Raw genomic sequence first — 13455 nt, forward strand, 5'->3', positions numbered from 1 at the left:
AACCAGGGGGGGTTATCCTGTCGGTGTCCCTTCATGTCATTGTCCTTATTCACACCTTCCTGATTCTCTGGGCTACAGTCTCTTGATATGCAGAGTTGACTCATTCTATCTAGGGTTGGCTAATTTCATATGTATAAATCTGTGTATGGTTAGCTAATTAGAAATGTATGACTTGGTACTTCTGTCCAGGGCTAGGAGACCCTTATCTGATCCAGACTACCTCAACTTCCTACATTCTATTGTACCTTACCATTCCTTATCTTAGTCCTATGGTCTTGTCACAAAGGATAGAAGATTCTTATGTTAATCGTGCTGACTCTGCTTTCCTGCATCCTAAGCCCCAAACTTATCCTGTTTGAACTGGTTTCAGCCATTTTACTGATGAACTTTAGTTTCTTCCATGTTCATAATTTTAGGTCAATTTTCCCATCTCTCACAAGAAGGTAGATACTGAGAGGATCATGGAGGAATCCAGACCAGAGGGCAGAATCTGAGAAAAACGAATCGTCTGTTTAATGTGGAAATGAGGGGGAATTTCTTCTCTCTAAGGTTTGTGAATCTTCAGAATTCTCTCCCTGAGAGAGCCCTGAAGCTTGAGTACTTAATAGATTCACATATGAAGTCAGTTTTCAGTCAACACTAAGGGTTTGGGATTCAAAGGTAATGAAGAACAGACAAGAAAATATTGTCTGCTCCTATTGCACAGGAAGGATCTGACAGGGAGGACTCTGCTGACTGCCAGCCAGGCCAAATCCTGATGCTTGTTCATCAGTCTAGGATTAGATCAGCCATGAATTTCCTGAATTTGGAGCTGGTGCAAAGGACCGCATGGCCTTCCCCTGCTCCTGTCTCTCATGCGCATATTCCTACTGGTTTAGGTCCAGTCACTGTGGGGAATGTTGAGGTTCATGTGCCTGAACCTTCAGTTGCAGGCCTGGTGGAGGTGGGCAGTAAACAATCTCAGACTGAATCCAAAGGTTCTTGGGATTTCTTTCTGCTTGTGGATTTGAACGAGAATGGGTAGCGAAATATTCTAAAAGTTGAGAGGGAACAAATTCACAAGTCATTAAGGCATCTTTCCTCTTGGTAACATGTGTTCACAATATCAAGAAGACACATGAGAAGAGAGTGTGACTAAAGAACCAGATATTATCGTCATGAGCTTGTCACAAAATTCATTGCTTCACGGCAGTATTACAAGTGCACATATTGCTATAAGTTACGTTAAAAATAGATAAATTAGTACAAAAGAAGAGAAAATGAGGTGGTATCTGTCATTCATTCAGAAATCTGATGGGGGGGCGGGTGAAAGAAGATGTTTTTGTGCCGCTGAAAATTAGTCTTCAGGCTCCTGTATCTCCTTCCCAAAGGTAGCGGTGAGAATAGGACACAGCCTGGTGAGAGTCCTCAAGGATAAAGGGTGCTTTCTTAAGACATCGCTCATGTAGATATCCTCGATGGTATGAAGACTGATTGCTGTTAATTAGGGATTGCCAGTGAAAATTCACAGGTGTCTGTGCTATATGATTTTATATGACTTGAGCAGTCTACGACCACAAAGGCACCAGAGGTCCAGAGTGTGCACGAATGATTTTTAAACATTTTACAATCCTGATGCATCTTTCAACCCAAGACTTCATAGATGCAGAAAGATTTGAGTTCCTCCTCTTCCCAGATGAGAGGTCCTTCCTCTGTCAGGTCTGGTCTTTCAATTGCAGTTCCACTTCTCTCAGCTTGATCCTCCCTTAAAGGAATAGAGACAGCTTCCCCAGAGAGCTAGTGCTTCTTGAAGCCTTGAGAGATGAGCATGGGCAAAGACAGAGTTTCAAAATGAGTTCAGGGCTCCACTTTGGTTATTGGGATTGCAGGATTGAAATCAGTACGGTAAGCGTGGTGGATAGAGCAACACTCTTACAGCGTCAATAACCTGGGATCAATCCAGCGCTGTTTGTAAGGATTTTGTGCATTCTTCCCATGACTGCATGGGTTTCCTCTGGGTGTTCCAGTTTTCTCCCTGTAGATGACACTTTCCTTATTCTAATATATCCTAAATTCAAAGTATCATCTTCCAAACCATAAGCTGCAATATTCCAAATTTTGATCTCTTTAATCCAATAAATCAAACTCTGTGGCTGTTACTTTATGTAGTTTTAATTCATTGATAGAACAGATAAACATTTTGCATAACGGTGAATAACAAAGCATTACTGTATAAAGATTGTCCATTAGACTTAAAAGTTGTCATAACCAAAGCAATAGCTAAAGACTGCTATAAAAACAAAAAGATATATAGAGATACAAAATTTAAAGAAAAATTTCTTGTGCTCACGCTTCCTTCACATCTTGTAGAATGAGAGCAAGCAGTTAGCCTGGGCAGATCTTACAACATATTACAACATAGTCACTATGGTAACACTACAAACAATAGTTATCTTAAAGAGATAGACATAAAATTAACTAAGAATCAAAAACACAAGGTTTTAACCTTTACATTCCCACCCTTCGAAAATGTATGGAGGTTGTAGGTTAATTGGGGTATTTTGGCGGCACAGGGTTGTGGGCTGGAAGGGCACACAAACACACACACACACACACACACACACACACACACACACACACACACACATATATATATATACTATATGGGCACACACACAGACAGACACACACAAGTTCATAAATATTCTATATGGGCGCACACACAGACACACACGCACACACACACACACATGTATATATACTATATGGGTGCACACACAGACAGACACACACAAGTTCATATATATTCTATATGGGCGCACACACAGACACACAGACACACACACACACACACACACACACACACACACACACACACATATATATTCTATATGGGCGCACACACAGACACACACACACATATATTCTATATGGGCGCACACACAGACACACAAACACACACACACACACATATATATTCTATATGGGCGCACACACAGGCACACACACACACACACACATACACACACACACACATTAAAGAGAAATAAATAACTGAGTAGTTGTGTCTCAGAATGAATGTTTCTGAAGTTTAATGTTGACTGCAGCAGCTTCATTCCCTGAAGGTTCCATCATGTGATCACCTAGCCATTGAAATAGGCTGCCTTCTCCTCCATGCCCATCATTTTATAGCTGATGAAAAAAAATTATAATTTTTTTTAAAGAACAGGTTCACTGTGCAGCTAAGACATTTCCTCCTTGATCACTTCCAGCTCTATCTAGAAAATTAATCTTCAATTTCTAAAAAACTCCTGAACAATCCTCGGGAGTTGACAAGCTGCATTGGAAGGTGCCAGGCAGGGATGTAGTGCTAATTTTTTAGGTGCAAGAGCTCACCAATAATGCCGATGAAGAAATGCCGGAGCGGCCCCATGAGGTGCCGGAGTGGCCCCGTGAGGTCCTGGAATGGTCCCGTGAGGTCCTGGAGAAGTCCGGTGAGGTGCTGAAGTGGCTCCATGAGGTGCTGGAGAGGTCCCATGAGGTGCCGGAGTGGCCCGGTGAGGTCCTGGAGTGGTCCCATGAGGTCCTGGAGTGGTCCCATGAGGTCCTGGAGTGGTCCCGTGAGGAGCTGGAGCGGTCCCGTGAGGTCCTGGAGTGGTCCTGTGAGGTGCCGGAGCGGCCCCGTGAGGTGCCTGGAGCAAACTCCTAAGGTGCTGGAGTGGCCCCTCATGTGAGCTCCTGCAGCACTGCAACCCAGGTGCTAGGGTATCCTGCAAGGAGAGGTTTATTGAGAGAAAAAAAACTGGCAACAATCAAAGGAAAACTCAAAGAGAAGATTACAGAACCCACATTTTCTTTATATAGAAGTCTTGGAGAGTTTACATTTGTTAACATCTCTGGTAACCTATGGAATCAGCTCCCTTCCCACAGCCACCTACTGCTTGATGTCAGAACTATGAGAAATACAGAAACAGCCCCTTCCATGATGACTTTGTTCCATATCTGAGCTCGTTTGAAGTACGAAAGTTTGCAGCTGGACGCGGAGCATCCATAGGAGGTAGATATACAGTATATCCGACGTTTCTCGGGCCCAAGTCCTTCTTGAGCTCATTTGCTTGCATTTGACCCATATCCTTCTAAACTGTTCATTGTTGTACCTGCCTAATTGCCTTTTAAATATTGTGATTGCACCTGCCTCTACCACTTCCTCTGGTAGCTCATTCATATCCACCACACCCTCTGTGTGAAAAAGTTGCCCCTCAGGTCCCATTTAAATCATTCACCTTATCTACAGAAGAAATAGGAGCTGGAGTTGGCCATCCGGTCCATCGAGCCTGCTCCGCCATTCAATGAGATCATGGCTGATCTGACGAGAGGCTCAGCTCCACCTACCTGCATTTTCCCATGTCCCTTAATTCCCCTACTTTGTAAAAATCTGTCCAACATTGTCCAATCTATAGACCTCTTAGCCTCACCTCTGAATGTGTCCTACACTCCAGAGGAAAAATGTGCCCAACCTATCCAGTCTCTCCTTATAACTCTAGCCTTCCTGTTCCAGTAACATCTTTGCCATTTTTTAAAAACTGTAGACATAAAATTTAGCAGGCCTTTCCAGCCCAATTATTCCCAATTGACCTCCAGAATGTTTTGAAGGGTGGGCGGAAACCAGAGCCTCCGGGGAAACCCAGGCAGACACGGGGAGAACATACAACTCCTTACAGACAGTGCTGGATTCTAACCCCGGTCCTGATTGCTGATGCTGTAACAGCGTTGCGCTAACCACCACGCTGACTGTCCGCCCCTTTTCTGCACCCTTTCCAGGCTTATGGTTTCTTTCCTATAGCTAGGGGACCATAGCAGCTCATAATTCTTGGAGTGAACTCTCACCAATGAAGGCAAGCCTGCTAAAGGTCTTCATCACCACCCTATGTGGCCACTTTCAGAAAACGATACACTTGTACCTCTTGATCTTTCTGTTCTACAACACCCTCACGGGCCCTGCCATTTACTATGTACATCCTGCCCTCCTGTAACTGAACAAACTTTAGAATGTGAATCAGAAACAGAATTTATTGTCAGAACAAGTCATGAAATTTGGTGATTTGAGGTTTTGATTCATATCATCTTCCAACAATAATATACAAAAAATATAAATAATAGTCCACGAAAAGTAAAGCAGTCTCTTTGGTTCATTGATCTAATCCAGCCATTCTCAACCTTTTTTGACTATGGCCCTCTTAGGACTCTGTTCAAAGTTTATGGGCCCTCTTCCCTGTGAAGCAGTCAAGTTCAGTTTCTACTCTTCTCTCCTACCGATTACAGAAAAAAAAACTCTTAAAATATTTAGGATTTCAGTCCTTGCCCACCCCCATCCCCGATTCCTTGAATGTATGGCCCCTGTTGAGATTGGGCGTTCCAGTCTGCTCTGTGTTCCTCCAATACACAAGGACTCATTTCTCCTATAAACATGCTCAGTGTAGTTGGTAATTCACTGCTTCCTGTCCCCTGCCTCTCTGCCATTTTGGAGAGTTGCAGCAGTGTTGTGTTTGAACTTGGAGGAGTACGGCAGCAGGATAAAAATCCATTATAGGTTTTCATTCCACTTTCCAAATGATGACCTTGTTGAAAGAAAAGCAGGCCATCATTGTTGGACAATGATTGAGACCGCAAATCCTTCAGAAACTCCTACAAGCAACAATGTGGGCAGAGAAGATCGCTGGAGTCTCCCTCCCCAACACCACAACCCCCCCTTCCCCCGTTGATATGATTTACCAGGATCATTGGCTAAAGAGAGTGTGGATTGAGGACCCCTTCCACCCTGCACCCAGTTTCAGCTACTCCCATCGGGAAGAGATACAGGGGTATTAGGGCCAGCACCACCAGGCTGAGGAACAGCTTCCTCCCACGGGCCGTGAGAATGCTGAACGCTCGCACTAACCACCTGAGACTCTCATATTCACGAAACAAAATTTATTTATTTGTTTGCATATATGAATGCTTGTGTTGTCTGTCTACATGTGAGTTATGTCTGGTTGTGTCAGCTTTTCTTTTTGCACCGAGGACTGGAGAATGCTGTTTCGTCAGGTTTTACTTAGACAATCAGATGACAATAAACTTGATGTGTCTTGACTTAAAACAAAATTTCCCCTGGAATTATTTCCAAAGAGTAATCTTATGTGAACATAATTAGAAAGTGTTCATGCTTTCCTCTCATGGTTCATGAAGTTACACGAGCTCCCTCATTTCATTACATCCTGTAATCATTCTTACTTGAACATTACTCTCTTTATATAAACACCATTAAGTTATAAAGGGATTCCGCTGGAGCATGCTATCCTTTTGTAGAAAATTAATAATTCATACTTGTTTTATTGTTGTCTGTCATCCAATAAATTTAAGATCAGTAAAACCCATCTTCAGGAATATAAAGCTTAAGTAATGGGAGAAATATTTGCGAATAAATGGAGAGAAAGAGGAAACAGGGATTATCTCGAACGGCTTCATAACGACTACCTTGTTCAAGCCCTGTGCACTCGGGTAAAGGTCCCAGCCCCCGTCTCTGTTGGATAACCCTCACTCAGTGCATCAAGATTCAAGTTCCTGTCGCATGTAATAAGGTGCAGTGAGAAAGTTTTGTTTTGTAAGCAGTCCAACTAGACATCTCATACATAGTACAGCAACTGAGAACAGACGTGTAGAGTTACAGGGAGAGATCAGTTGGGATAGAGCAAAGGCCACATCATTTTATGGGCGTGAGGTTTGTCTGATAACAGCAGGAAATTAACTGTCCTTGAATCTGATGGTGTGTGGTTGCACACTCGTGAGTCTGCTTCCTGATGGGAGTGGGGTGAAGAGAGCATGGGAGGGCTTTTGGCTGCTTTTCCAAGGAATCAGGAATGTGGAGGGGAAGCCAAACAGAAATTCCTTTCTTAATTAAGGTCAAGCTAAAATTCATACAACTGTGAAGACAGGTTGGGGAACATTTATGTTCCATATTGAACTAGCTGGCATGCTGTCACACATTAAAGATAGTCCTGTTTTTATTAAATGATTTTCCCCAAGTGGTGGTGATGTTGATAAGGCTGGTTTCTTGATGAAGATGCTTCCCAAATATATTTAATCACCAATTATTCTTAATTAGTTGGTGGTGAACTTTGTTGAGCTGCTGTTGTCCATGTGTTCCCACCATGAAGACAGTGAGAAACATTGATGTCAAGATGGGTTGTGAACAAAGCACTGCTGTTCCCCCACAGAACGATTACAACTGTTTTCTTTCTTGGTGGTGACACACATTGATACAACAACTTGGTTAAGATCATTGTACCGTGGGCTAGAGTGTCAAAAGCAGCTTATTTTATTAAGCAAGGAACAATAATGTGGAGAAATTAAAAGGGAATAAAGAGAACAAGGAGTCCAAATTACACATCTCTACATTCTGGGAGAGAAAGACAACACAATGTATTGGTGGTGAAAAGGATAAACTGTGATGTCAGGGCTAAAATGTTGACCTCAAGAGTGGTTAGCGCAATGCTATTACAGCGCCAGCGGCCTGGGTTTGAATATTGCGCTGTAAGGAATTTGTACATTCTCCCTGTGTCTGCGTGGGCTTTATCTGGGCGCTCTGGTGTCCTCCCACCCTTTGAAAAGGACCGGGAGTTGTAGGTTAATTGGGGTATTTGGGTGGCAGGGGCTCATGGGCTGAAATGTCAGAATTTAATTTAAATTTAAAGATAAAATAACATGAACCTGAATCACCTGATGATACACATCTGTGACTCAAGATCAATTACCTCTTGAAACTTGATCGACTCCAATGTTTCGCCTACTGAATACTTCCCCCTGTGTAAACTCATTCCCTTTCCTTCAGGCTTATGGTTGCCATTGTCCGTATGCAGACTTCTAATGCCACACCGCTGGCAGGTTATCAGCCATTGTCAACGGGGGCCACAGCATATTTAAGGGGGGAGGGGCGGCAGACTGAAATCATGTTTGTTACTTGGTTAGTAGGAGAGAAGAAACCAACTAAACTGGACTGCTTCACAGGGAAGGGGGAGGGGGGGGGGGGGGTCCATAAACTTTGAGCAGAGTCCTAAGGGGGCCAGAGTCAAAAAAAAGGTTGAGAATGGCTAGATTCGATCTATAAGTAGCTGATCAGCATGGTCTTCATGTGGGAAATAGTATCAGGACCTCACCAGATATAAAAAAGGATTAGAGCTCTATGTTACCAAAGGCCTCAGACAATAAAAAAGGATGCGAATGACTGGAGTAGACCACAGCCTTTTCTCGACAAACCTGCCCTTAAACCACAGCTCCTGCCTCTCCACCTCATTCTCCTCCCTTACTCTCTCCACTTCTATTCCACTCATTCGTGGCTTTTTGTCCACTTACATGAAGACGTGGATCTGGGAAGCTTCTTGCATGTTTTTCAAGTGAAAATTGGTTTAAGTTAAAAAAAAACCTGTCCTGTCAGATCCTTTATACCATAATCAGAGCTAAACGGATGTTCTGTGAAAATAGCATACATTGCCTGTCTTGTTATGACAGCTGTACAATGGCAATTGATTTAGAAAATATGAACTGCAGATTGTAACCAATGCATCTATTGCATATTTTTACTCTCTGTGGGTTCTAAAAAATTCCTGAATAGAATGATTTGTTGTTTAATTTAACTTGTACTTGTTGATGCAAAGTGATTTTAAACAGTCTATGCTGTCGCTGGTTTTGTCGTTTAAAGTGCTCTATGTTTAGTTATAGCTCTTATTTTCTATCCTGGAACATAATAGTTTCAATAAAGCTGAGCTAGATGGCCTGACATCAGGACAAACATTAATACTCACATGCAGGGAAAAGGCAGAATGCATAATAGGCCTGAGTGAATAACATATCGAGAATTTCAGGCAGAAAATGAAGGCTGCACGGAGAAGTTTCCTTCAGGTGCTCCGGTTTCCTCCCACCGTTCAAAAACGTGCTGGGTCGTGGGGGAGGGTGTAGGTTAATTGGGTGTAAATTGGGCTTGTGGGTCAGGAGGGCCTATTACCGAGCTGTATGTCTAAATTTAAAATTACCTTAATGGAGTAAAGAGAAAGATATTGGTATGGATTTGTCCCATCCTAATTTCCTCTGACTCATTCGCAGATTTCAATTTAAATTTATTGTTAAATTTTAAATTTTTACATTTTTAAGTCTAGACATACAGCAGGGTAACAGGCCCTTTTGGCCTATGAGTCCATGCCACCCAATGACATCCAATTGACCTACAGCACCTGGTACGATTTGAAAGAAACCGGAGGAAACCCACTCAGTTGCGGGAAGAATGGACAAACTCCTTACAGCCAGTGCAGGATTCAAACCCCGGTCCCGATCGCTGGTGCTGTAACAGCCTTGCACTGATAGCTATGCCAACCATCCGTTGCATCTCCTCTCCACTGGGCCATGTGCTTTCAGATAACAAGGCCAAACCTCCGAAACTCACCCCAGCCTTCCTACCTCTCATCCTTCCTTCAAAGTTATTTACCATCTGCCTCGGTCAAAGTCTTTGATGATCTCTTGCAATGTTCCATCTGTGTTTTCTTGTGACATTTAGGTTGAGCAAGGTTCCTGAGAAGTGCGTTGGTTTGCTTCACTGTGTTATAATCAGTCTCTGGACACGTGCTGTTGTGAGAAGTGCCTTCACGTTCACAAAATATGCTCGAGACAAAAGTTGAGAACAAAGAACATTTATTTACATTTACAACATTGCAAGGTTGGGTACTCTCCCCCTACCTCTGGAAAGTACACCGAGGGCGGGAAGCTTCTTTGTTTTTATACATTTTTCAATTCACCTCCCCTTACATTTTTCTTACATTTATCCTTCTTGGATTGGTTTGGCACTTTTCCCTATTCGCCTGACTCTTGACTGACTCCGACTTTCTCCTATCCCGTACTCACACCTCCTTTCCCCACCCCCTATTAAACAAGCCCTTTGTGTGTACATGCATATTTCTATATCTCCTTAAATTCCTCTGTTATCTTGTCTACTTTTTCATGCGCCATTTTACACAAAGAACATTTTAGCTATTTCCTTGCTTTTTCTACCTCCTATAACTGTTTCTAAACTCCTACAATAATCAAAAAGTAACTGTTTCTAAACTCCTACACTGTCATTGCTGCCTGTAACTGCACTATATTGTTCTTGCACAGGACCTTAGTTAGGCCTCAATAGGATTGTAAATTCATCAGAAGTCAGTAATGGTAAACATGCTCTTTAGCCATGTTGGTACACTGTACACTGGGTCCGAAATAAATTTAATTGAAGACAGTGGACTACATTTCAGAATCTGAGTACAATTAGCAGGGGGATCTGCATCATGGAACTAACACAATAGCCCAGGGATGAGCTTCGGGATATCTGGGTCCAGATTTGATCTCCTCCCCGATGGTTGATATTAAACAGACGACTGAGAATTTTTTATCATAAACATGTGAAATGAACAGATGCCATGGAAATATTCCACTGCAGGTTCAGTGCATCAAACACACATCAGAAGAGATAATAAAAATGTAGAAGAAAGAGTAAAAGTAAATAATATTACTAATAAAACTAATAATAGAGTAGCGCAGTCAGCGGAGTGGTTAGTGCAACACTGTTACAGCGACCTGCATTCAATTCCGATGCAGTCTGTAAAGAGTTTGTATGTTCTCCCATGACTATATGGGTTCTTCCGGGTGCTCCGGTTTCCTCCCACCCTTCAAAACATACTGTGGTTGTAGGTTAATTGGGCTCGTGGGCCGGAAGGGTCAGTTATCATGCCGTATGTCTAAAACATTGTTGAATAATTCACTGTTGGAAATAAGTCATATTGCAAAAAAATGTGCTGTGCCAGTCATGCAGACACATCATTGATCATCTTGTAGCAGTGTTAGGGTTCAGGTAGTATGGGAGATTCAAGAGCCTGATAGCTTTTGGAAAGAAACTGTTGAACCTAGGGGTGGTGGTCTTCAGGTTCCTGTGCCTTCTACCTGAAGTTAGCAGTGAGAAGAGGTTGTGACCAGGGTGAGGGAGGATCTTTATGATGTTGGCTGCCTTCTTGAGGCAGCGCCTCACGTGGATGTCTGCAATGGATTGGAGGGTGGAGCCCATGCTGGACCCAGTTGCGTTGGCTACTTTCTGAAGCCTTCTGCATTCCCGGGCACTCAGGTTTCCAAACCAGCCTGTGGTGCATCCAGCCAGAATTCTATCCACAGACCACCTGTAGAACTCCCATAAAGTATTCGATGACATGCCAAATCTTCTCAAACACCTCAGAAAGTAGAGGTTGAGGTGTTCCTTCACAGTTGCTTCGATGTGCTGGCCCCAGGGAGAGAAGGCGGCTCCCTGGAACTTGAATCTGCTGACCCTCTGCATTGCCATCCCATCAATGAAGACGAGTGTACGAGGGTTTTAAAGGGAATGGAATTGATCCTTAACAGAAAACATTTGTTTCACCCAAATGAGATTGATAAAGATAAATAAAGCAGGAAAGAACAAAGAGAGTGAATAAAATGTAAAACAAACCTGCAGATTCTATAAATTTGAGATAAAAACAGAAAATTCTGGAAATAGTTGAAGACAGGATTTACCATTTTATCCCAGACCAGCTGCAGAGTCTCAAACAGAAGCATTGATTCCACAGATCCTGCCTGACCCATTGGGTTTCTCCAAAAACCTGTTCATTTGTCCCAGCATTTTAAAAAGTTTTTCATACAAAAAGGTAATGGTGCTTGATCAAAGAAAAAAGTTTCAAGGCACAGCTGAAAGAGAAAGGAAAAGAAAGAGCGGGGGATGCAGAAAAGTTTAAGGATGGAACTTGAAGTCAAGGCTTCTGATGGTCGTGATTAATATCAGGGATCAGCAAGATGCCAGACATTGCTGACATATTGATGTAGCTCAACAATTTACTTTATGTTAGTTGGTTCATATTGATGGTGGTTTTAGTTAACTTGATTGAGAAGGACCAAGGATCTGACTTTTAATTTGCGAGAGGCCAGATCAAGGTTCACAAGATGTTTTTCATAGGGTTGAGTGGAACTGGCTTCTAAACCGAGTGGTGAAGGTTGCATCGTTAATTTTTACATTTGAGAACCAGCCTAGTTTTGGCCTAGCAATAAGATGGCCCCTAACACGGAAACTATAGTAATCTTTTCACTAAAGAAAATACATGAATTATAAATTTAACAAGTTAAATATAAGTGACTGGTTGCTGGATCATTACAGGACTTTCTGTGCCATGTGACCTGTTTCCATGCAAAATAAAACGTGTGTTCAAGTGGAGAACCACAGTGTATGGTGCTGAGACCCTGGACCAGGGTGACAGAACCTCATGACATCCCGACCTGGTGGAGTGTTTCATTTACACCCGTGGCCTCACAGATCTGCCCCATCTGAACCAAATATGCCTCTGAAAGCTGTTCCTCAGTGATTTGATTAATCTTTCTTTTCATTGTAATCTGATACACTGTAAATTTTGCTTTTTATATTTTTAAATTTTTTAAAATTTAGACATATAACATGGTTACAGGCTGTTTCCGCCTACGAGCCCATGCTGCCCAATTACACCCAATTGACCAACAGCCCCTAGTACATTTTGAAGGGTAGAAACCACAGCCCCCAGAGGAAACCAACAGAGACATGGGGAGAAGGTACAAACTCCTTACCTACAGCATGGGATATGAATCCCAGTAACTGGCGCTGTAACACGACCCTGACTCAACCTCCATCTGATAATCGTAATTCCAACTCCCGGCCGTAACACGACCCTGACTCAACCTCCATCTGATAATCGTGATTCCAACTCCCGGCCGTAACACGACCCTGACTCAACCTCCATCTGATAATCGTAATTCCAACTCCCTGCCGTAACACGACCCTGACTCAACCTCCATCTGATAATCGTGATTCCAACTCCCTGCAACCCTGCCACGTAGCCATTATGCTGATGTCTCTACAATGCCTTGCCCTCTCTCCACCTCTCGGTCTGTTGGCCACTTGTTTTACCCTGAATCAGAATCAGAATTTATTGTCATGAACAAGTCATGAAATTCATTGTTTTGTAGCAGCATCAAAGTGCAAATGTTCATGTAAACCACCTTACAACAATAAATAAATAAACAGTGCGTGAAAAGTCAAAGGAAGGCAGGGTCTTTGGTTCATTGATCATTCAGGAATCGGATGGCGGGGGGAAGAAGCTGTCCTTGTGTTGTTGAGTGCTCGTCTTCAGCTCTCCAGTACCTTTTTCAAGATGGGAGTAGAGTGAAGAGGGCATGGCCTGGGTGGTGGGGGGTCCTTGAGGATGGAGTCTGCTTTTTTTTTTAATATTTGGAGTCTGCTTTCTTTAGACACCATTGATTACCCCAGTATCAGGCCACAAGCAAAACTGCGGCTACTTCATGTCCTTAATTTTACTTGGGTTAATTGCGCAGGTTGTAAATGTCACCCCTCTGATCCAGCTTTAACAATGG

At 42.8% G+C, this 13455-nt stretch overlaps 1 protein-coding gene across 1 annotated transcript; it reads right to left on the reverse strand.

Moving 5' to 3' along the window:
• Positions 1–2194: 2194 nt before the first annotated feature.
• LOC138756618 (membrane-spanning 4-domains subfamily A member 18-like) lies at positions 2195–9957 on the reverse strand. The gene is made up of 2 exons (XM_069923030.1): positions 9466–9957; positions 2195–3749 (listed from the first exon to the last, which is right to left on the reverse strand). The coding sequence occupies exon 2, from the start codon at positions 3707–3709 to the stop codon at positions 3350–3352; it is 360 nt and encodes a 119-aa protein (XP_069779131.1). The 5' UTR covers positions 3710–3749; positions 9466–9957; the 3' UTR covers positions 2195–3349.
• Positions 9958–13455: the final 3498 nt, after the last annotated feature.

The sequence above is a fragment of the Narcine bancroftii genome, chromosome 3 (assembly GCF_036971445.1).
Source record: "Narcine bancroftii isolate sNarBan1 chromosome 3, sNarBan1.hap1, whole genome shotgun sequence".
Taxonomy (NCBI): domain Eukaryota; kingdom Metazoa; phylum Chordata; class Chondrichthyes; order Torpediniformes; family Narcinidae; genus Narcine; species Narcine bancroftii.

Bases quoted from the DNA above. Each gene is read 5' to 3' on its own strand.
- LOC138756618 (XM_069923030.1), bottom strand. From the start codon at position 3,709: ATGAGGGGCCACTCCAGCACCTTAGGAGTTTGCTCCAGGCACCTCACG.